We start from the raw sequence: 24,677 nt of genomic DNA, 5'->3' as shown, positions 1-24,677 counted from the left end.
CAGGCGACACAACAGGAGACTTGTATTCACCTAGAAAGGCAGAAAGGGCTGATTCCCAATGCAGACGCATATTTTTTGCTGGCGTACAAATCGCGAGATGTGAATCCTCACCCACTTCAGTTACAGAGCTCCACCGAAATAGATCTCTGTGATGGACAAGCGCCAGAAACCGCGTCTAGTTTGCTGCATAATGTCGGTTGATGTGTGATTTTTAGCCGGAAAAATGTGTCCCATGGTGATGCGTGGTTGTGAAGCAAAGTGAGTCAAAATCTGCCCGATTTCATGGAGGTTTTGAGCTACGTTTAATTATGTTTATATCTTTTTTCTTCTATACTACCTCATTGTATACATAAAAGGATAATTACACCATGTGTTTATATTTGAGGAACAGACATTTTGAAATAATAAAACAGGTTGGAAGACAGTTTAAAAGTTATTTACGCTCATACAGAGTGTTAATGACAGGGCCTGCCTGTTGATACTTGTGAAATAACAGGGGGAAACATCTCACAGGAATATATAAGGATATAAAAAGGAAATATTTATCCATAAGTTTATGGAATGGTTTATTTGGTAATCTAATATTTCTTTCTTAATTAATGCCAGATTTGTTACACCTTACCTCATAGCGTTATTCCCCCCCATCCACCTTGGGGTCCCCCCCAACACCTCAGACAAAATTCGAACACTGAGTATGTTTAGTATTGATTTGTTCAAGATGGGTGTAATTTCCAGGTTCCCCTGTAGGAAGAAGCTAGTGCAATCCAGTCACTTTGAATTCATTCATACCTGTATAAAAGACAAGATCCCAGAAGTTGACATTGTCATTTATTTCTGTACATCCAAGTAGAAACTATTCATTAAAACATTATATAACTTACACACATACACTCGCAAAACCAGGACTCACAGCAGTATGCATCATCCTGAATGCCTGAGGTTCAGAGTGCAGAAATTCATTTCTTACAAACAACACATACTGGGCAAAGAGGAAAGAACAAACCTGAAAGAATAAAAACCCTACCAGCAGGACTTTACAGTGCAAAGTAACTTTATATTTTTAGCTAGCTGAGCAAACCATTTTTGCAGCTCCCTTGTTGTGACATTAAAGCAGCGCAGGGGAAACTAAACGATCTGGTCTGTGCTTCATAATGAACTCCCTGAGACTATGACTGAATTTCGCTCTTCAAACATGGCGTTGGAATGAAAAAGGCAGCTAATCCTATATCCGATGTGTGCAGCCACTATACATAAGTTTGTTTCAGTCAATTGTCATAGTGATCAGTAGAACTGTAATGTAGCAAAAACAATCTATATCAATCTCTTGTCTAATACATATTGATAGAAAAATGGATCCAGTCAAAGTGCGACTTGGTCACTGCTATCCGCTGAAATAGCCTGTGGATTGGTCTGCTGTGTCCATGTTTATTACAGTTCGTATGAATGTGAGGATTTAACTACCCAAACCTACGGCAATAAAAAATAAATTAATCCATAATTGCACGATCCAGTGCTGACATCCTAAACCGAATAAACAAACCCTTTGTTTATTCGCTTCGAACACAGCACTACCAGGAACATAATGTCATAGAATGGACTAACAACGTTAATAACCGCCAAGCGTGTTTTGCATAGCATGACGAGCGCGATGTACATTTTCTGCAGCACAGTCAGGACAAGAGACAAAAAAAAAAAAAAGAGCGTATTGGTCTGAACTGAGCGAGACCCACTGCCGTACAGTTCACCTGCTGACCAGACAGCAGGGAGACATAACGGTCAGTGGGTCATGCGTGCCACACATGCAAGCAGGCAAATAAACACTAATATTCTGTACCAAAACCCATCTCAAAACATCTTGCAGCTAACAAAATGGAAAAACACTAATTTGATTTATAGATCAGGGTGACATTTTCGACTGGCAGAAAGTTGTGTTTTCCTGTGAACTCACTAAGAAAATGTCTGTGTACGTTGCAGGGATGCCACCAGTGCTGGCACCAGCTCCAGATTTCTTCATTCTTGTCCGAGTTTTTAAAGTCACTCAATTAAACAGTACAGTACAGTGCAGTGCATCCACAGTGCAGGCAGTCCAGCAATTCCAGTTTCCTTGTCAACACCATTCTGTGCTCCCACTGGGCATCACAGTGGATTATTCTTGAATGATTGAATACACGTTATAAAAACAAAATCTATAATAATAAAACTTTTTTTTATAAAATTTTCAAGCAAAAACTGCAATACTTACCTGGCGGGCTATAAAAACCCACGACAGTACTAATAGCAATAATAAAAATATAAAATTCCAGTTTGTGTTTGCAAATTTAATTGTGGGCTCTATCACGTATGTAAAATAACTTCAAATTAAAGCAGTTCTGCATAAAAATACAATAAACGTTTTGTGATAAATCAAGTGTTTGCAACAATACAGTAACAACTAAAAAAGTAACCGTGAAACGACGATTGTAAAAATGACTAGGCTGGCCTGCCGAGTCCAGCGGGGAGCCGCTCTATACAAACTGCGGCTTCCTGCCCCCGTCGCGGCTCACAGTCAGCTTCCCCCCGCGCAGGAGCACCGCGGGCAGCCCCGAGGGGCTTGGCAAGGTGTTGTTTGATTGGTTGGTGTTGAGCTCGGCGAGGGAAGGTTCCGGCTCCTGATCAGTGGTCTCTGTGCTGGGGAGGTCGCCGTCGGGGGCGGACTCTTCCTGCTCCGGCTCCTCGCTGGCCGACGGGGGGGGACTGTGGCCGGAGAGATCGAGGCTGGCCCTGGGGCTCAGCTGGTCCTCTTCGGTGCTCGTCTCGCTCTCCTGCTTCAGCAGCTGCTTTGGCATTTCCTCGGGTTGCGCAGCAGCCTCTTCCAGCTCCGAGTCAGAGTCCAGGGAGCGCTCCCGGGAGCCCGAGGAGCTCATGGAGTTCCCTAAGAGAACACAAAGCATCACACACTGAATCCGACGATACTGGTAAAGGCATCACATCTCATCAGAACTCTTACCTTACATGCAGTTAGTTCATTTGTCTCTGTTCTAGAAAGGAAACAATCAAGATGGTGTAGGAATTACAACCATTTTTATATGTGGTCCCACCAATTTTAGGGGCTCAAAAGTATTTGGACAAACTAACATAATCATGAATTAAATTGTGAGCTTCAATACTTGGTTGTAAATCCTTTGCAGTCAATGACTCCCTGAAGTCTGGAACCCATAGACATCAGCAGATGCTGGGTTTCTTCCCCGGTGATGCTCTGCCAGGCCTGCACTGCAGTGTCTTTAATTCCTTCTTGTTCTTGGGGGTTTTGCCTTCAGTTTTGCCTTCAGCAATTGAAATGCTGCTCAAATGGATTCAGGTCAGGTGATTGACTTGGCCATTGCAGAACATTCCACTTCCACCTTAAAAAAGTCTTGGCTTTCGCAGTATTTGAAGTTTTCGCAGCTTCGGGTCATTGTCCATCTGCACTGTGAATCGTCGTCCAATGAGTTTTGAAGCATTTGGCTGAATCTGAGCAGATAATAGAGCCCTGAACACTTCAGAATTCATCCTGCTGCTTTTGTCAGCAGTCACATCATGAGTGAACACAAGGGAACCAGTTCCCTCGGCAGCCATACAAGCTCACGCCATAACATGCTTCACAGATGAGGTGGTCTGCTTCGGATCATGAGCAGTTCCTTCCCTTCTCCATACTCTTCTCTTCCCATCATTCTGGTACACGTTGATCTTTGTCTCATCTGTCCATAGGATGTTGTTCAGAACTGTACAGGGTTCTTTAGATGTTTATTTGTAAACTCTAATCTGGTCATCCTGTTTCCTGTTTCCATCTTGTGGTAAAGCCTCTGTATGTACTCTGGTGAAGTCTTCTCTTGATTGTTGACTTTGACACAGATACTCTACCTCCTGGAGGGTGTTCTTGATTTGGCCAACTGTTGTGAAGGGGTTTTTCTTCACCAGGGAAAGAATTATTCTGTCATCCACCACAGTTGTTGTCCATGGTCTTCCGGGCCTTTGGGTGTTCCTGAGCTCACCAGTCCGCTCTTTCTTTTTAAGAATGTACCAAACAGTTGATTTGGCCACACATGTTTTTGCTGTCTCTGTTTTTGCTGTTTGTTTTCTCAGCCTAATGACGTCTTGCTTCACTCGCAGTTGCAGCTCTTTGGACTTTATATTGAGGGTTAACAGCAGCAGATTCCAAATGCAAATGCCACACTTGAAATCAAATCTAGACCTTTTATCTGCTTACCTGTAATTGAACTAATGAGGGAATAACACACACCTGGCCATGGAACAGCTGAGACAGCTAAGCAGCCAATTGTCCAATTACTTTTGAGCCCCTAAAATTGGGGTGTAATTCCTACACCATTCACCTAATTTGGATGTAACAACCCTCAAATTAAAGATGAAAGTCTACACTTAAAGCACATCTTGATTGTTTCCTTTCAAATCCATTGTGGTGGCGTACAGAGCCAAAATTATGACAGTTGTGTCACTGTACAAATATCTATGGAATTGTATATGATAAGTGGATTGTGGTGCGACTGGCTGGTAAGCAGCGCTCCTCCTGGTTCAGAACCGGCCCAGCACTCACCACACAGTCCCTCGGCCCGGTCGTCCGAGTCCAGGCGGTCAGCCTCCTCGCCTCCCTCCTGCCCGTCCCCCTCGCCCCTACAGTCACCTCCGCCCTCTGCACTGCAGTCCTGCGCCACCAGGGGGAGAGAGTGAGAGTTGGGACTTGCCGTTTTGTTTTTGTTGTTCTTACGGAGAGGTAGAAAGCAAGCAGTGGTGTGGTTTCCCAACACGCAAACCATGCAACCCCGCAGGGTTAGGGGCCCCCTACTGCCAAGTAGTAGTATTACATTACAGCCTGAATTGCATGTTGCAACAAAATCCTTATTTTCTCCAATAAAGCCCTAATATTTAGTATCAAAACAAACTATAGTTCTTCCTCTTTCGCTTTTTATGTCATTTTAAACCACAGAGTGAAATCAGACCAATCTGAAGACTAAGTCCGTAAACAACCCGGGCTTGTTTCCATCATGTGACCGCAGGAGCTTAAACGATTGACTAGATGTAACATGCGCATGTGCTTTAGCAGCACCTTCACAATCATTCACACTATTTGTACACATTCATAGCACGGTAAAGTAAAGTACAGACACATCGCAGGGCATTAAAGAGTGTCTTTCTCAGGCTATACAGATGTTACTGCGAAGACATAACAAAATTATGTAAGTATCCTGGTATCCTCTTGTTATCCCGTCTCCCTTCGTTTTTGTTTATTTCAGTTATTCATTTTATTGCCCGCTCGGATTCAACAATAATAACAATCCAGTGGTGACCGTGCTTTCAGTATATCCTGAACTCTTGCCCCTGTGGAGATTATATTTACTACATAACCTTTTCCCTTTAACCTCTTAAGCTGACAGATGGCACTGTACCCTTAAAAGGGAACCAAAAACGTGTAGAGCAGGCAGTGTGGTCATACAGACAAACCACCCCCACCCCCCGCAGTTGCCGGAGCGGCCCCGAGCTCCCTCACCTGGCTGAGCCGCTGGGAGTCCGTGGAGGTTGAGGCGGAGGCGGAGGAGTGCAGGCGCGGCGTGACCCCGGGTTCGAAGATGCTGCGGTAGAAGACTATGAGCGTCTCAACGATGCGGGCCTGGTGCGGGTAGTCCACCAGCGAGGACAGCGACACCGTGGCGCCCGTGGGCCGCGGCCGCATCAGCGTGGGCCCGAAGACGATGCCCAGGTTACTGGAGCTCATCTTGTTGTCCTGCTCGAACTCCGAGATCCTGCAGAGGGAGGGAGGGAGATGAGGAGAGAGGATGACAGAGGGGGTGGAAGGGAGGAAGGAAAATGGAAAATGTCACTTCTGTTTATGCGACTTTATTAACTATACGCACATCAAATGGACAGTCACCAGTTACAAGAAACTCCTGATAGTATCGCTGTGGTCAACGGTTACTCTTCACTCGCTGCCAGGAAAAACCTCACCACCCCACTCCCACTCCTCACCGGCGCAGGTGTTTGATGATGTACCGCAGGGTGGCCACATTGGGGGGGGGCAGCTCCTTCAGCACCTCCTGCAGCCTGACCACCGAGGTCAACACGTCCTTGTCAGTGTCTGGCCCCAGGTCCACCAGCTCTGGCCCCTTCCCCGGCTCGCCGCCCTCCCCCGCCTGCAGGCTCTCCTTGGCCAGGCCCATCAGGTCATTGTACAGCCGGAAGGGCATGATGGGCTCAGGCAACTGGGGGCAGACAACACAAAGACACAGTGATTTGCTGCCTTTGTAGGAGACGGCTGGTATCTTCATTGTGGCAGGCATGAGGGTCGGCACGGCATACCTGTCTCAGGTAGAGTTTCAACACGTTGCTGATGTCGTGGGGGGAGGCCTGGGACAGCTCCACCAGCTCCTTGCCGTTCTCGAAGGCCTGGCACAGCTTTTCCACCCGCGTCTTCACCCCGTTCACCCGGTAAATACCCTGAGGACAGAGACACACCCTGCCATCACCGCCCGCTCAATTTCATGGTTTGGGAATGAATGTGAAATCATTTAAATAAGTATTGCCGTAACCAGCCAGTCAATCCTCCTAGTTAGGAATCTGCACTGATTTTCTTGCAACGTGGCCCCCGTCTCCCACCCTGTTCGTTGAGAAGACCCCTGTCCCTCACCTTCATCTTCAGGGCCCTCTTCTCAATCTCTGAGATGCACTTCTTGATGATGAAGGGGATGCCCTCTGCGTTGCCATGGGATGACTGAGAAAAGTCCCGGCCAAACAGCTGGAGACGTCCCTGTAGCTTCTTGTGTCCACATTGGATGGCCAGGGTCTCCAGGCACTTCTTATGGCAGGCCAGGAAGCACTGTGGGCAGAACAGGGGGAGACGGCTGTTACTGCTGGGGGACCGGCCAGGGGCAGGTCAGAGCAGTCTGAAGAAGCCTGAGACTAAATTTAAGGAGACCAGGACCGCACAGCTCACCTCCTCGCACTCGGCACCCTGGAAGTAGACGTAGCTGTCACACTCTCTGCACTTGGAGGGGGTCCGCAGTTTGCGCAGGCGATGTGTCAGGGCAGCCTTGGACAGCCCCACATTCCGGAAAGGACCCGTGGGTACGGCGATCTCGGGCTCGATCCCATTCATACCTGACAAAGAACACAAACACTGTGTCACTCATATGGACGTATAGACTTATTTGTTTCTACAGCGACGCCACAATTTCAACTGATGTTTTTCTACCTAAAAAATGCCCTTATGAAAGGAGACGCTCTTATGAGATTATTACAAAGACAGGAAGCGTTCGTGGTTTTCCGACATACTCTGTTCGAAGGTGGCTACGTTGCCATCCTTCTCGTCCAGCTCCTCGTTGGATGACATGGTGCCAGTGGACGAGGTCCTGGGCAGCTTCCTGACATCACCTGAAACACACACACCATCACACAGTCAGTCATCGACCTAATCACAGACGATCTCTGGACAGAACACCACAATTTCCTGAGAAAGAGGACACGTACAAAATGTGTGGATCTTGGCTTTAAGACATTTAGAATAGAATCTCTGGGTTTGATTAGGAATATGATACAGAAAGTGTTTCTAAAAGGCTCGTTACGGACAAAATCAAGCTCGTTAACACGGTGAGGTACCTGTGCTAATGCTGGGAGACTCCAGGCCGCTGCCCCCACCCACACTGTCGGTGTCGCTCACTGTTGAGGGCCAGGATTTGTGGGACTGGTGGCTCCGCACCCCTGAGGAACACAAGAGTTGCATGACATGAGTTTCCAAGCACCCTCTACTGCTTCACTGTTCAGAGTACTTCCAGACCTCGGGGCTCTCCAGTACCAGGGTTGGAGACCACTGCGCTATGAGGGTCTTTGAGAGGAGTCCCGCCCCCTCACACTCACCACGCCTCTGCTTGTCCTTCAGACTGGTGCTGCCCTCAACAACTGCCGTTTCTTCAGTAGCGGACGGGGCTTCGGTGGCAGTCGTGCTCTGGGTGTCGGTATTGAAGCTGTCGTTGCGGGCTCTGGCTGGAATTCTGACACACAGACACACACAGACATGTCAGTGGTGAGGCACAAATACCTGAGGCTTTATACGGTGAGCTAGAATCCCGACTATTATTATTAAGTCTGCTCAAGTCTGCCCCCAGGTAACGCCATCTTATCTGTGGGCAGTAGTGAGTGTTTGTGCATCTAGCAACTGGCACCGGCTCCAGCGTGGTACCCACAGGCTGATGGAGGCTGGCTCATAGGGCTCAAAGTCGTAATGGATCTCCTGCTCATCCACGGTGTGCAGGTTCTTGACATAGGCCCCGTACTGCTGCCCCGGGTCATACAGCTTACTGCTCTCACACAGCGTCTGGTAATGCACGGGCAGTGCGGCGGTCTGCATGTGCATCATCTGGTAGTAGGAGATGGTGGCCTGCAGGGGGCAAGAGAGAGAATGAGAGAGGGGGAGAGGAGGAGACCGAACGAGATAGAGAGAGAGATGGCCCCAGGGTGTCAGGGAGCGTGTGCCAGGGACCCACCGAGCGCAGCGTGTGGTCGCTCTGCTTGATGACCTCCTGGATCTGCCGCAGCACGTTGACCTTCACGTCCTCCAGCTCCTGGTTCTGTGTCTTGGCATCGGCAATGCACACACGGTACGTGGCCTCGGCCTCCTCCGCCTGCAGAGGACAACACGGATTAGAGTCGGGGAGAAGGAAGAGAGAGGGACCAAGAGAGAGGGACCGAGAGGGTTGCCCCCGGGCTGACCTTGTTTCGCGCTTCCTCCTCAAGTCGCCTCTTCTTATCCAGAGACTTGGTGGTGTTGCTGCCGCCGCCCTGCTGCTCCTCCCCGGCCTTGGTGGCCACCGTCCTGGCCTTGTCGTACTCCTCACAGCGCACCATGTACGCCTGCTTCGCCTTGCGCAGGTTCGACACCGCCTCCATCTGTCCCCAACACGGACACAGACAGACACACGGTCAATAGTGCGAGGAAGCTGAACTCAAGGGAACTGAAAGCCAAATTTCACTCTGTAGCCCTGGGAGTGCCCCGTGCTCAGACAGACCCTCCCCCAGCCCTCACCAGCTTCCTCTGTGCCCGGTGCCACTGCTCCTTGATCTCCTTGCGTTTCTTCTCGTGCTCCTGTTTGCGGTGCAACAGCGGCTGGGGGAGAGAGGAAGAGACGAACTTAGAGAAACATGTGGGTTGAGATGCAAAGGACTCTGAGCCCATCACAGGCTTCACAGCAGTGCTCAGTTATGGATCAGTTGATCTCGACCTGCCATTCACAGACACTGGCACCTCTGGCAGCGGCTGGAGAGGGAGCAGCATTTGGCCGTCGTGCTGCTGACCCTCCATAGATGACGTGGGTTCAGACCACTCTGCTACATGTGTGAAATCCCGCCCGTGCCCTACCTGCATGAAGGTCTGGTTGTGCAAAGTCCCAATGGTCTGCAGAACCCCGTGACTCTGCTCGACGTCCTGCTCCAGGGCCAGGGAATAGATGGAGAAAAAGGGCATGTGGGGCTGGAGAGAGAGGGAGAGAGAGAGAGAGAGAGAGAGGGGGGGGTGAGCACTGAAGTTCCTTGCTCAGGTATCCCCAGGCTGTACTTAATATTCACAGCGTATATGATAAAGGCAGCCTGTGCTGGTTCTGGCTACCTGGGCGATGCTCTGCTTGAAGGACTGATATAGTCTCTGCAGCCCCTTGGCAAACTCCATCTCTGGGAGAGGACAAACACATTAGAGTCAGTCAGACATGGGGTTTATTTGGACACCTGTGCCTCTGAGCAGTTTTCAATTCAAAATGCATCCATTTTTTGTTTTTTTTGTACGGTTTATTTTCAAGATATCCACTCCAAGAACAGCGCCCCCCGGTGGTGTACTGACCCAGAGCGATGCGCTTATCCACGTAGCCGATCACATCCTTCAAGTACTTGGAGATGTTCTTGGCGTAGGCCAGCGCCGAGTCCACGCCCCCCTCGCTGCGCTGCAAAATGATGTCCACTTCTTCTGCTCTCACCGCTGGTACACACACACGCACACAGGCAATGTTTTGTGAATAGACTTGTGTTTATGTGTACGATCTTACATACATTTGTAGACATTTTAACCTAATCATAACTGCATCATCCACTTAATTGCATCGGTTCATTTAATTGCTTAATTGAACTTGGTTTTCACACGAAACTTGGTGTCCTACGAGTCCTGCTCACTACCAAACACCCTGCATTTCATTTGAATTGCTACAGCTTCCAGCCCTGGCACTCCCAGGTGGAGGGATCGGAGTTTCCTTACCGAATTCCATGAACTCGCTCTTCATTAGTGTCATGTCCGACCCCTGACCTGGCACCCCTCCATACAGGTTCTCCATCGACTGAGGGGGTAAAGTGAGCAGTGAAGAGACATTAACACAACCCCCCCACAGAGTAAATACAGAACACAACAGAAACCCAAGCCTGCTGCAGTCCAGGGGCCAGTTGCATAAAACTATATTTGACTAGTCTAAACCATTAGCCCATTAGTCTTAATTTGACAGTTACACTAGTCTAATGCAAGTTAGTCAGTTGTATAAAAATTAAGACTGACCAAGACTCAGCCTCCTCACCCCCATTCCAACTTAGAAGTTAAGTCTAATTTTCCATCGAAACTGACGACCACTGTCACTGATGCTGAATGGTGGTGCCATTGACTCACACTCAAGACTCCTACCTCAAGATTTCAATAAACAACTCTATATTTTACCTGCACTTTATTTCAATAACAAGCAATGATTTTCAGTTAACTGGGATCGTCGCCGTTTTAGAGAAGCATCCGCCATGTTTTTAATTTTCTTCAAGTGTCTTAAAATTCCCAGAATGCATTGCATGATTGACTAAGTAAGACCAGTCTAAGGAAAGACTGATTCATGTAATGAGTGTCTATCATTAGTATGACTTATAAAATACTAAGACAAACAGTTTGTTTACGCAACCGGACCCAGGGCTCACTGGTTTCAGTCTGGGATCTGTCACCAGCACTAGCGCACTGTGATCGAGATTCACCGAGGGGACAACAGGCAGAGCGGTGCCAGGGTGGGCTAGGAGGCAGGTGGTCTGATAGGACATGTTTCTGAGGATGCCTCTATGCCACCAAGTCCTCTCCATTTGAATATTTTGAATGCCAGCGCACGTCACATCGTAATAATAAAGGCAGCAATTACGACTGCAGGAAAATAAATGAGGAAATGAAAGACAACTGAAAAGGGCGAGTCTGTTCTTCAACTCCCAGAATGTGTCACTACCTTCCGGCATCTTCTTAAATTGCACCCTCTGTGATGAAAGACCACCTTTTAGCTCAGTGTGATGATGCTTTACTTTCACCCAGCAGGAAGTCATCAGGTGAGACTCTTGACTGGGGCTTAGAAATGCACTTGGAAGATTAATGTAGTTGATCTCGGGGTGGGTGGCACCTGTATTGTACCCAATGCGAGTCTGTGAAACATGTGAGAACAGTGTCTTGCCTGCGTTTTTATTTACTTTTGGTTTTACGCAAGACGAAAGAAATGACAAAAAAATAAACAAAACGAACCAATAATAAAATAAAAACACTTATCTACTCAGGTCTACCACTACTTGGGTTCACATGGCTGGTTTTTGACGCAGCTCGCCGCAGCTCTCGCAGAGGAAAAGGAGAAGCAGAGATAAGCACAGGCAGCGTCACTGCCAGGAAGTTTGCCCACACAGGCCTGCCAGCATCCGCTCTGACAGGAGAGAGCGGCGCAGCCCCGGCACTCGGTCTGGTCCTGCCATGGGTTGCGTTGGGAAGCAGATTTATACCAGTCGAATTGTGCCAAGGAGAGAAAAGCAGTCAACCTCAACTAAACCAGAAAAAAAAGCCACTGGAAGGTCCTCAATACAGGAAGTGTATTGATAGTGGGGGTGGGGGTTGGGTGCCACTTATAGACCCCCTCTCACTTCCTCTACTTGCCTTTAAAAAGAAGCCCGTTCTCTTGGGTTAGGAGGCTAGCACCTTATTGCAGTAGACTATGTACAGCGAAGCTATTAGAGACTCAGACCCCTGCAACAGGGATGTGCCCAAAGCAAGAGAGGAGAGAAGATTCCACTTTTGAAGCACAGTGGGGGCAGTGGCCTGTGTGTCTTTGTGGGGGGGGGGGGACACGGTAGGGCAACAGAACACAGTCAGACACTCACCCTGCTCTTCTCCTTCGGGGGCAAGGACAGGAGGGTGCTGCTGTCCACCTCCCCCATCAGCAACTCCGACACACTGGGGCAGAGAGAGAGAGAGAGAGAGTGTGAGTTGAGAAGGACAGAGAGACACAGGGGGCATGCCAATGCGGGGTAAGATGAGCTTTCAGGCTGATAAACAATACCCATCCCAACAATAGACAGCCACCTGAATCTGTTAAAAACTGAAGTTGCTCAAGTAGAGTACAATAGTGTCCAGTATCCAAAACTTCCAGTTTCATTTCAATTACTAAAATAAAGCCTCATTTCATATGTATGGCTGGGATATCCTCTACCAAGATCTGAACACATCTATAGAAGATAAGATGTTAATTACTATTATTATTTTTATTTTTATTTCTTGGCAGACGCCCTTATCCAGGGTGACTTACAACATAAGTGCAAACAAAGTGCAAAAATACAGAAGTACAAGGCATCAATCATTACAAATTCAACTTAGCTAAAACATAGCAAATTAAAATTAAACAGTCAGACGTAACTTTAACACAAGCGCAACAGTGATGTCATCAACATGCGCCAGAGAGTAGACTTCTGAAGTTATGAAGTGAGTGGCAAACAAAGTGAACAGATAAGGGCACATATAGAATAATTCAACCACTTTCATCGCCTTGTCTAACAGGCAGAAATACAGAGAAGCTGACATGGATAACCGTGCCGCTCTCAATTAAAATAAAAAAATAAAAATATGGAACCAAAAGTCAACCTGGGAAGTTTTGTGTGCTGGGAGTTATTGTATCCAAACCAGGTGTTTCTCACTCACACGACACTTCCTATAAAGTCTCCCGATCTCCACCACAAAAGCTCAAGCGTAGGGTGCTTCGCATGAGACAATTTCATACGACAATTAAGTCATATGAGAGTCTACCGTTTCAATTCATGTCATGCGTCTCTTAAAAGCCTTGCAAATATAATCAGACCACAGAAACCAGGGGCTGTCACTCAAAAAAAAAAAAAAATGCTTTTCATTCCTGCTTTGTCTTTCAATTGCCAAATCTGATTATGATCTCAACTGGACATCATTTACGTATGCCGCTTCGATGTAAAAGTCATTGTCCTTCCCAAGCATGCCTTTGACAGGTTAAGCAGGATACTAAAACTTCTCAGTCTGTGTCAAAACACACTATTTCCCTTTATGGTGTAGTCTAAGGTTTTGTAAAAGAGTCAAAAGCAGAGAGAGCAGGCGAGAGTACACCCCTGAACCGACCTTTGACTCCCAAAGTCCTCCTACCTGCCGCCGCTGCAGAGTTCATACCTCAGCACCTGTGTGCTCTGCATCTCCGCACAGTCTGACCCCATGAGCCCCGGCCCCATCCGCCACGCGCACCCGGACTCGGAGAGCTGGCAGCGTGCGGCTCGACGCTGGCTGCCCGACGAGGAAGCAGCTTTGTTTTTGTCTGCTGACCGGGAGGAGAACTTCTCTTCCTCGCCCACTGACGACACAGGCTTCACCCTCGCTGCCCAACTTCCCCGTTTTTGCAGCTTTGTTTATGCTCCGTGTTGCCGTTACCTGGGCAGGGATGGTTATGGCCCAGCTTTTTCGGATCAGTTTGGCTGAATACGCCAGGGCCAGTCAGTCTCAGAAGTAGTCTTCTATGCACCGTTCACCGTTCAAAACATATGCTCTCGGTTTATTACATTTTTCTTGTACTTTTCACACTCTCTTTCGTCTACCCTACACAAAAGTTGACATCTTCCTGTGCACTCATTGGCCACATGCAAATGAGGCTTCCCACAGTGTCTCCGTCTATCAAAGGGCTATTCTCTGTGTCTCTCTTCTATCTGCATGGACCATCTGACAGGTTGCAGCAAAGGCACAGGATCTAGACGGGTCTTCTTTAGCTTTCAGCTCAGCTAGGAATACTCAATAGGAAACCTCAGCTTTGGCTTTAACAGGAGCAAGTCAGTGACATCATCAACAAGCGCCAGAAAGCGGACTTGGGAAGTTCTCGGTGTGTGGCCAAAACAGACAAAGGGCAAAGGGGCAAAGACTTGAAATGGAGCAATGGAATGGAAAGACAGGGCAAAAGAAGGGACCTCCCGGAGCACTTACTTGCTACTGAATGCCACGGCGATGGTCTCGATGGCCTTCTCAAAGTCTTTCTTGTCCGCCTCATTGCTGGCCTCATAACTGAAGCCTGGACGGACAAACGGAGAGAAAAAGAAAGAGACAGTCATGTCCAGAACACAACAGAACAGTACCTTCACCCAAAAAACAAGCTTCGACAGAGAGACCTAACACCTCCCACCCCAGACAGGCTCTCCGAGAGCGCAGGGGAACACATTCACAAGATAGCAGGGCTCTCGCTCTCTGTGGCGAGGCGTGTACGTGTCTGTACATTCATAGTCACAGAAATACAGCCGACACTACCTCTGACGGTGTGGCAGTGCGCTCGTTTTCAAAGAAGGCATTTCAGTTTCGCCTTGATTGCCCTCTAGTGGATAAGAGGGGGAACCCAAGAAGGGCGAATGAAGACAAATGTTTAAAAATATAACAAAAGATTAGGTTCGTTCGGTTGTAAAAAAACAAATTTATTTATCTGTAGCTTCCAGAGGTCACTAGGAGGTAAATGACGGCCTGTGTGCAGAGTGTAGCACAGCACATACATCCAAGACTTAATTTTGTAGATAACACGATCGTGTGTGTCATAGGCATAGCATCAGTCTTTGGTTTCTTTTCCCTTTTTTTTTATTTAAAGCTAGTGACTTTTAACCGATAAAAAGCAGCGTCTAAGTACGACTCAGATGGAGTCTCGACCAGCGCATCCGTGCGTGACGTATGCCAGCGCACTCTCCAAACCAGTCCCCAGGGAAACAGGGCGCTCCTGCTTTCCATTCCACCAGCTCTCTTAACGAGGGAACTGAACAGACCTGATTTGACCTTTAAGTCCATTTGAACTGGATTTGAACTCCATTGTACAGATTAATTCCCGATTCTGTAAGAGGGTTTTGGGACAGAAGAGATGGGCTCAGTCACCTTTGACCTTGGAGATGAGGGTGCCGGCGGCAGTGAGCGTCTCCACCGTGTTGAGCAGTGGGTACTTGTTGATCACCTGGCGCAGGATCCGCAGCACCTCGCCCAGACACTCGTGGGCCTGCTGGCACCGGCTCTCCTGCTTGTCTGCAAAACACGATGACACAACGGACAAATAAGAACATAAGAAAGTGTCCAATCAAGGCCATTCGCCCCATCGTACTCGTTTAGTGTCCATTAATAACCGAGTGACCCATGGATCCTATCCAATCTGATTTTAAAATGTTCCCAAATTGTCGGCTTCAACCACATCGCTGAGGAGTTTGTACCAGATTGTGACAACTCTGTGTACAAACTGCTGACCAGTGCAGGTCGTTTAGGCGGGACAATGGTATGCATGTGATGTTAATTAGTAAACAATCCAGGAGACTTCTGGGAAAATGAAACCATCTCTTTTCAGAGTGTCACTCCAGCTACACAGGTACTAGGAGGGTAGGCCGGGTTTATGTGCCGACCCCGCTGTGACACCGGCAGTCAGGGCGAGCGAGAGCGTGACATCTCTGAGGTCACGTCTGAGCGGCACCAACACCAACCCAAGGTGATTTCCCAGCGTCGTGGGTTACCCAGAGTGCTGTTTCACTTCTGGCTTATTGTTGTGCTCACCTCAAGACTGAACCACTGACTCAACGGAACACTATGTCCACAAAGTGCGAGAAGCAGTTCAGTAAAAAAAAGTGTCTGCACATCATGTTATTTTAGCTCGACTAAACCCGGGGTCACATTCATTACATACAGAACATCTACAGACGTGACCCCAGAGCTCTGCTTATATGCAGGCCTGGGAGAAGCTGCCATCTAAAAAGATTTATTTTAAAAGAAAAACACGCCAGTTAGAGTCTGCCACTACACCTCTACTCTGCTAACTTCCTCTTCCTGTCTGCAGATCAACGGCTGCTATGCTGACGGCCCAGACAGGCACCCGGAAAATACCCCCCCCCCCCCTCCACGTCCTTTGCCCCCTCCCCCCACACCCAGCGAGTGCAACACTGAATAATGAAACTGCCAGTTCGACAGGCTCACATAGCAGTCCACTGCTGATGTAACGGCATGACACTGACACCGACACCAATCTACCATTTCAGGGTGTCTTCTGGTTTGTTTAAGGTAATTTTATCATTTATATAAATAAATAAATAAATAAATAAAAACATCCCCACTGAAGGGGAAGGAAGATTTGAGTGTTAAATGAAAGTCTGGGGGGTTTATTTTATCTACCGATTTCTACAAGTATAAGCATTTTTCTTTTTGTTGTTCTTGAGGAACTTTTTTTTAAAGTACCTTAGTTTAGACCTGTTCTTTACGGTTCACTAATGATTTAGTTCCTTTTGTGTAAGTATGTTTAGCTGGGCCCTCAGGTCAGTCCGCTGTGATTTGCTGCCATGTGTACAGTACATCATTACAGAAAAGTACCAGATGGCAGGCATTGCCAAAGAACAAACCACACACACACACACACACAGGAAACTCTGTTGTCAGAACAGAAAGCAGATAAGGCCACAGCCCTGTGCTGTTCTCTAGTGTAAAAACAAGCCCCTCACACTCCAAACCGAGTCCACAGCCAGGGCCTTCACATTCATCATCACGGTGCGTCAATACGGGAGGAAACAAGGGTGTGGCCCCCGGGGGCCGGGGACAGCTACAGTGTAGGCACTCAATAAGGGCATCTTTAAATGCAACCTCTATGATAGGAACTAGTATAAGTTGAGACATGCAGGGTGGAGTGGTCAAAGTGACATTTATTTTAATAGTATAAAACCGTGGCCCACAGAAGTGTCTCTCTCTCAGGAACTGGCACAAGATATAAAAATGAAATAAACATAGTATTGACATAGTAGGTCTTCCGGGAACTAACGTGAACCACAAAAACTGTGTTCCAGACATGGAGGGAGAAACTGTGACCCCACCAGCCAATCACCAAACACCAATCACAAACTCCAGAGGCTTTTTTTGTTGGCCAGAATCTTCTTGCTTATAACCAATGTCAAATACTGCACCTGAAGTATTCGTTTGTCAATAACAAGCCCAGAAACTATGAAACTAAGGAATCAATCCCCTTTAGTGCATCTGCAGACAACTGTTTCTCTGCATTCTTTAGTTTTGTTGTATTATTATTACAAGACCGGAAAGGGAAGTTGACTACTACAGTTGCAAAACTGCAACCTGTCTTCTTGGTTTTTGTTTTTAGTTTTTTCAGGCCATTTGTAAAAGAGGCTCATCTGCCAGACCACAATACTCAGCACACGATTTCCTCCGTGGGACTTTCATTAAAACAACCCATTCCCACCGTTCACATTTGACCCACTAGTACAACCAAAAAAAGCAATACCGAGAGGAGTCACGACCATGACTAGGTACAGGCTGGAATTTCCAAAGTCTTCCCAAGAATCGAGAGACAGATCATTGTTATCAGTGTCGCCTTTGTTGTCTAGACTAAAATATCCAGGTCATATTGCTCTTAAATTCAAGACGGGCAGTTAAGTGGAAGTTCATTTAAAAAATTGGTAATTCCCTGCGAGTAAACATGAGATACAGCTGTATTGAGAAGCTCTGGATAAGGGACTTTTATCACAAATTACTCTATTTTATTATTATACAAAAAGTTATTGTTTGAGTGGCTATACAAGAATGGCAGTTGTTTTTACTGCTTATGTTAGGTTGCTTAGGTTGAATTCTTTATTTTTTGACACACTATAAAAGTGTCCAAGTGCTCCAAAATCTTTTGAAGGCGAAACCACATTTTTGACGCTAAATGAATGCGGCAAAAAACAAAAACTCTGTGATCCTCCACTCAAAGTATCGAATGCTTCTATTTTTTCACTTTAGATAAAGATGTCAGTTGTTTTTTTGCCCCTAGTCCTCAAGAGAAGAGTCCAAGGAAGGGGGTTAGGGAACCCGGGCCGAGCCGACTGATAATCCAGGGCCCGGGGCTCAGCGAAGCCCGAGGCAGATGTTACTCATAGCTTATCTCGCAAGCCACCAACAGTCAGCCCTGCTTGGAGAATGTAAACAGGAAGCCATGTTGATGAAAATAGCCGCATTGACAGGAAGTGCTGTCATCCTGACAAACGCTCCCTCCCAACGTTGTTCTCTGCCTCAGCACTGGGGCGTCTTACAGATTTATGGGCCTGTTATCCCCCTGATGGACCCCCTGCCCCTAATATGCCCCCTTAGAACCACTAAGAACAGGAATTGAAGTCAAAACAAAATAAGAATAAATACAAACAAACAGGAGAAACATACCATACGAGCGAGAGGAACTGCAGAATGGGTCAAACGTCGGATTGTTTTCTTTACACAACAAAATAGGAACAAGTGCAGGTGTAATAAAGTATTCAGTAGACGATTTATTCAGTTCAAAGATGGGAGAGATCACAGATCCTTCTCCTTCACCTGCTATTTGAGGGCTTAGGGGTTAAGGCCAATTGGAGGACAGGAACCAACCCGGATGGGAAGATTGTGGGGAAGAGACGAGAGAATTCGGCACTGGGGACACAGTGGATGCAGGGCGCTTTCTTACCAGCCTTCCACAGCCGCTGAGATGCACTTTAGCACCCTCTATATCTGCCACACAGCCCCTCCGGCCTTGCAAATCCACCCACACCAACGCCTACACCTTCACACCAAAAAACAAGTGCCACAAACAGCACCGTGCACCCCCCCCCCCCCACCAGAGTCTGCAGCTGCCCTGGGCTTCTGTCGTATGGCGTCACTACAACCAACAAATCTGGGCCACCGTTCCCCTTGCGCTGGGATGGTTCCCCAGCCGAGCCAGCGCAGCACGCTGGTCTCGCTTTGCCTCTACAGGAGAGAACCGAGCAAGTTGTGTGTGTCGCTGCTGGAGAAAACAAGAACTGGTTTCCTGCCAGAGCTGCGGTGTGCGGCGGATGCTTGTGCAAAGAGGAAGCCGAAGGTCGCTCGAGCACAGTCGCCCTGTCGCCCCGGCCCCCTCGCTGCAGAGCGCCGAGCACGTGGTGTAGGGGGAGGGGAGTGGAGGATGCACACACATACGATACCGAACACACGTCCAGCCCTACACGCTACACGTACACAGTTCATACGACATGCTACCCCTTCACTTAAACTAGTTTAACACGCAACAGGGCAGATTCTGACATTCTGTGGGGGGGTTTTGCCGTTTTTATTTAGTTTTCAGTTCTTTTATCACGGCTTCATGATTCACGATGGCACCGATTCACGAGAAAACAGAAAACTAGGGAAAATTCCCCTGCTGTTTTTAGTAGACTTACTCAAAGACTCAAACCACAGTGAAATCATTTCTTGGTGTTACTAACAACTTGAAAAGTAAGATCTGGTGCTGCAGTTTAAGAGAACAGATGATAAAGAGACGGATACTAGTTCTAGGTGACCAATCTACTGGGAGGGGTGCAGCACAGGGGGGTTTACAGGGCGCTTGTAGCCATAAAAACTGTATACACTAAGAGTGGTGAGTGCAGGGTTACAAACAGGCCAATATCCAGTTCAATGACTCGGCTCCAAGCTCAGGTGGACCGGAAATGAACCCCCCTGTGCTAGAAGAGGGATTCAGGGCTCAACGGTCACTGACCTTCCCCGAGGACGACATCTTTGAGCTTCTCCACGCCCTCTGCGAAGCGAGCCACGTCCCGCAGCAGGTGGGAGATGTCTTCCACCTCGATGATGGTGCCGTCACCGCTCTCTGCCGTGGGGCTGTGCACCAACGGCCCCTTCTGGGCCCGACTGAAACCCCAGGTGCCAGCCGACTGCAGGGGGAAGCCGGCCGCGCTGCCGTGCCGACTCAGGGCCGTGGGGCGCTTCAGGTTGACCCCAGGAGAGGAGCAGCTGCTCAGCTTGGACAGCGAGGCGGGGGTTCCGGGGCAGGAGGAGGAGTCCAGGTAGGCCGGACTGAGGCCCCCCTCCCCCGCATCCTTCCGCGGCTGCTCCTGGAGAACGGAAAGCTGCGTTACGGAGAGAGAAAGAGAGAAAGAGAGATGATGGGACATGAAATGAGCATGGGGATGGGAATATGACAAGAGGCGAGGTAGTCAGGACCATGGAGTGAAATGGACTAATGAGGGCTGATGAAGGCGGATGATTGACAGGAGCCACAGACAGCCAAGAGAGTGGACTTGATCTCCATCCAGAATACATTACAAAATTCTGAATTTTAATTGTTCTTTCATGGCACCCTTTACCAGTTTTGTGGGCTGCTGCCACAGTCATGCTCTCTTCTACAGAGTGAGAACAATGCGTGCATCACCCGCAGGGCTCAGAGAGGGCACCTCTTCCTCCGAAGGAATGCCACATTCTGTTCTCGAGCAGAACTTCCTGGGGTCACAGGAGAGGTCATGTGATGGAAGGTTCTGTGGAGAATGTGACTCTGGGTTCTTTTTCAATCATTCCTCCCATTGTCTCCAAAAAACACAACAACCTCACACGGCTCCTAAACTTTGGATACAATGTGCGCAAAAACATACCGAACACAACAGCCATGGAAAGGAACAGCAGTGCACAGACACACAAGGCACTTTCTCAAGGTTTAACACCTGTGTGTAACTTTCACACAGTTGACCAAGAGAGATTAAGTCACGTCAAGTTCAAACACAAGAACAGCAAATTAAAGCATCCGGTTGTCCTCAGCGCAGGTTCTTGCTTTCTGACCTTATCTGATCAACAGCCTGTACTGGCCTTGTAAATAATTTTATATAGGTCAACTTTTTGTGCAAGAGGTCCTTGAGTGTCTTGAAAGGCGTCCGCCAAATAAAATGTATTATTATTATTGTAAATGAGGTTTTGTATTTTTGGTCTTTAAACATTTTTGAAAGCAAAAGTTAAAAGGCAAATGGAAAATCAGGCCCAATCAGGCAGGTGGTGGACAGCTCTAAGTCTTCACTGCCTTACACCGTGGGTAAAGGGATTAATCGGACCCAGTTTGGCACAGAATTGACACGGGTCACGAACAGCTGCCTCGAAGGTAGACCGCTTCAGCCGAGGCCCAGGAATTTCAGTCCTGGTTCAGCCCTAATCCACAGCGCCTTTGACCAGATTGTCATTCATCCCTGCCGAGCTTTCAGCGACTTCCCTCCACCAAACTACTGCCGTGCTTCCTGGCACCCTTTTTAATGGTTACCAGTTGCTTCAAGTAACTTATCGTGTGAAAAGAAGTGGAAATCTCCCATCTGCTGTGGAACCACAGCCAATCAAAAGGGTCTTGCCTGGGAAACGGGGAGCACCCGATGAAAAGGAAAGATGGGAAGACACTGGGGAACGAACCAGCTGGACCGTCCCAATATTCCAAAACCCTCCTCACCTGCAGGGGTGTTTGACCACACAGACCTGCGGCACCTTGGCCTGCAGTCCACGACAACAGCTACAGCATGACACACATTCACAAGACGCCGTTGTGCAATCTGTTCCTGATAAGGCACATTGTCGCAACCGCAGCTCGGAGAATAAAGAAACACTCCTTGGCGCCATTAACTCAAGGGCTGGGTTTCTAGAAATCCAAACTATTTAGTTTCTTTGGTCTCTGCATGTACGAACCCACTAGATTCTAAGAACTTTCAACTAATTTCCCCAAGAAATTCTGATGCAAAGCCAAGACTATTTATTTAAAGGGCATTAAAACCCTCCCTTTGACGGACTTTAAAACAACAGAACTTAAAATCCTCATGTTGTGAAAAGCAAACAGCATGGTTTGACTGCATACATTGATATTTAACGTGCTTTTTCCATAAATGACTTGTGTGGGTGGGGAAATATAGTTGTGTCTTTTGGAAATGAGGCACATAAATTTGGTCACAAGATCCTTTTTCTTATCAGTTTCCTCTCCAAGAGCCGAGTGTACGACTCTCAAACAGGGAAGAGGGTTCACAACTGCAGGTGACTTACGACTCCTCGGAGGAGACCTGCACCGCCCGCACCCAGCACACTCCCTACTGGGACCCATGTGTGCAGGAACTGCTGTTAGGTGAATTCCTGTTTAGCGTTTCTGGGTGGTGATGGATAATTGTGGGTACATCAATTTAGCCAAATAGCAACTCCTAGATCCTAAGATCACCTATAGAACTGAACATACGCACCTCAAATCCTACTTATTTGTTTTTCATTTGTGAATAAATGCATTAAGCAAAATGAGAGTTGGATGATTGTTACAGCATACCAATTCCAAAACTGAGGGTGGGTGCAACGGTGCCATCATGAGACCCTTCCAGACGCAGTTAGTGCTATACATGACTCAAGATTCACATCGCATGACCGGGGGCCTAGTAGTGGCAGCTGACGTGTGGCATCAGTGTTATTCTGCAGGCGCAACCACAGCAACAGCAAACGGACGGAACAACACGGCTAGGATCGTCCCACGCAGTCAGCACGATTTCAGAGTCTCTGCCACCACCCCTCCGGACTCCCAAGTGAGCCACGTCCATCTTCAGAAGCGAACGACCGATAAGTCAGTAGAAGGTGCAAGAAGTGGGGGATCGTCAGTTAGTTCACGCAGTTCAGAGCGTGCATTACTCTTACACACATATCCTACGGTTGTCTTTGTGGTTGGGTGCATAGCGCCAAGTGGTTGTTTATTGCCATTTTGTGTGCTTTAACTGGGATACAGCATTTCACGATAATTGCATGGGCTAATTTCTGCTAAAATACCCCCATTTTAACAATTTGATAATTTACTGCATGCAAACGTAGCTACACAGCTCTTCATCTCTGTGGTTCTCAACCCTGGTCCTGGAGTACCACATATCCGGCTGTTTTTTTGCTTCAACCACAGCTCCCCTGCTAACACACATTGTTACATTGTAGAAATTGAATTGTGGCAATGTCGTGCGTTAGCCGGGTCTCAATTTCTTCATTGAACCCTTAATTTAACTAATAATTTCCTAAATCAGAGCTTTCTACAAAAATGTACACTGTAGGGTTTCTAAGGCCAGTATAAAACGGTATAAGGAACCAACATTTGATCAGTTACACAATTTAAAAAGTCAATTACTTAAATTAAGGGTTCGATTAAGTAATTAAGAGCCGTGTTGGAACAAAAACCAGCAGGTTGGGGGGGTCCTCCAGGACTAAGGTTGGGAACCACTCCCCTACCTCACACTATGCTGTTAAATGCACCAGCACATACATGTGCATGCAATAGATTACCGTTAATCTGGAATTGAACCCATAGACTATATTGGTTGTCAAACATATGCATTGAAATTCACACTATAATAATAATAATATTAATAATAATAATAAGCTTCACACTATCTAACCTTGTGTGGTGGTATGTCTTACCTGTTTAAGCCAAACGTTAGGTCTGTTGGGAAGGATGTCCAGCCTACTTTTGGATTTACCTGCTACCCCTTTCTTACTCCTCTGCCCGGTTGCATATGGGCTGTAGCTGGTTTTGCCACCTGCTCCCCGCTTCAGCATGGCTGCACCAATGAGCCTCCAAACTACCAACTTTATACAGCCAAGAAACGTCGGGTACGGGAGGCAGACTTGACTCTTATATCACTGTGTGTCCCACATACTTATTACACGAAACAATGCACCCAATTTAGCCATCTATTTTAATACAGAGCCGGGTCACATTACTGTCCGTGTCCCAACTCAAGCCTCAGCAACTGTCCCAATACAGATCACTGTCCACTACTGGAGAGTGGCACTACCTCTGCCTAGAGGACACTGTTAAAGATGTTGAAATTAACATAAAAAAAAAACAAACATGCAACAGGTGGTGTGTCTTACATCATTGCACAACCATAGACGGGCACCAATCCCCCGGCAAAATAAAATACAAAATCAACACAAACCGAGCTCTTAAATCAGTCGAAATTGAGATCACACCAGAAGCGATGATCATATACAGATGCAATTGAGCATTTCATCAAATATGGCATGAGAAGAGTTCATTTCCAGGCTGCTGGTCCGTCGGCTCTACGGAAACCAGACTATTGAAGAGGGGAGGAAAGGAGGAGAGAGAAAGAAAAAAAAAAAAAAAAGTTTGCAAACTTACTGATGAGCTCTGCGGTCCGGGGCTTCCTGCCCGACTCTTCTTCGATATAGAGGGAGTCTTGATCAGTTCTCTCTTCTTGCGGAACATGGCTCTTCTCCCTCGCTGGGCTGTACCCGTCCTTAATTGATCCAATTAAGCCTGCGGTGCCCGCCACCAGCACCACCCGAGGGGTCTGCTCATAAGGTGGGCCAGCCGGACGGGTCCTGTCCCACGGACGTGTGCGGGACCGAGAGGAGTCGCGTCTCTGAGGACTCTTGCCTGAGCAGCACTGCAGCATCCGCTCTGGGTTTTTTTTTTTTTTTTTTTTTTTGGTTTCTCTAACGAAAAAACACCCTGTACTACCTACATGTGACGCTCCGGAGTCAAGCTGATTGGGGGAGTGTGTCAGATTGCTCACCCCCCACCAAAAACACCTTTTACAAAGCTTTTGGAACTGGGAAAGTAGTAAATATT

The 24,677-nt window shown here is 47.6% G+C and overlaps 1 protein-coding gene across 3 annotated transcripts; it reads right to left on the bottom strand.

Moving 5' to 3' along the window:
* Positions 1-811: 811 nt before the first annotated feature.
* Positions 812-24,518, bottom strand: arhgap45b (Rho GTPase activating protein 45b). 3 transcript variants are annotated; one of them, XM_066696064.1, is made up of 23 exons: positions 24,225-24,518; positions 19,806-20,175; positions 15,185-15,328; positions 14,261-14,345; positions 12,157-12,229; positions 10,262-10,340; positions 9,854-9,988; positions 9,626-9,687; positions 9,380-9,490; positions 9,047-9,127; positions 8,734-8,910; positions 8,508-8,645; positions 8,208-8,401; positions 7,882-8,015; positions 7,624-7,725; positions 7,300-7,398; positions 6,962-7,125; positions 6,656-6,844; positions 6,328-6,465; positions 5,998-6,230; positions 5,522-5,774; positions 4,571-4,679; positions 812-2,911 (listed from the first exon to the last, which is right to left on the bottom strand). In XM_066696064.1, exons 1-23 carry the CDS (start codon positions 24,309-24,311, stop codon positions 2,505-2,507), a joined length of 3,564 nt encoding a protein of 1,187 aa, XP_066552161.1. In that variant the 5' UTR covers positions 24,312-24,518; the 3' UTR covers positions 812-2,504. The 3 variants fall into 3 exon arrangements, with proteins under 3 accessions (XP_066552161.1, XP_066552162.1, XP_066552160.1); XM_066696065.1 differs by having other exon boundaries at positions 19,806-20,160; XM_066696063.1 differs by lacking the exon at positions 24,225-24,518 and adding an exon at positions 23,501-24,207.
* Positions 24,519-24,677: the final 159 nt, after the last annotated feature.

The sequence above is a fragment of the Amia ocellicauda genome, chromosome 22 (genome assembly GCF_036373705.1).
Source record: "Amia ocellicauda isolate fAmiCal2 chromosome 22, fAmiCal2.hap1, whole genome shotgun sequence".
Taxonomy (NCBI): Eukaryota; Metazoa; Chordata; class Actinopteri; order Amiiformes; family Amiidae; genus Amia; species Amia ocellicauda.
Note: the sequence above shows the minus strand (reverse complement) of the source record. Positions and strands in the feature narration are given on the sequence as shown.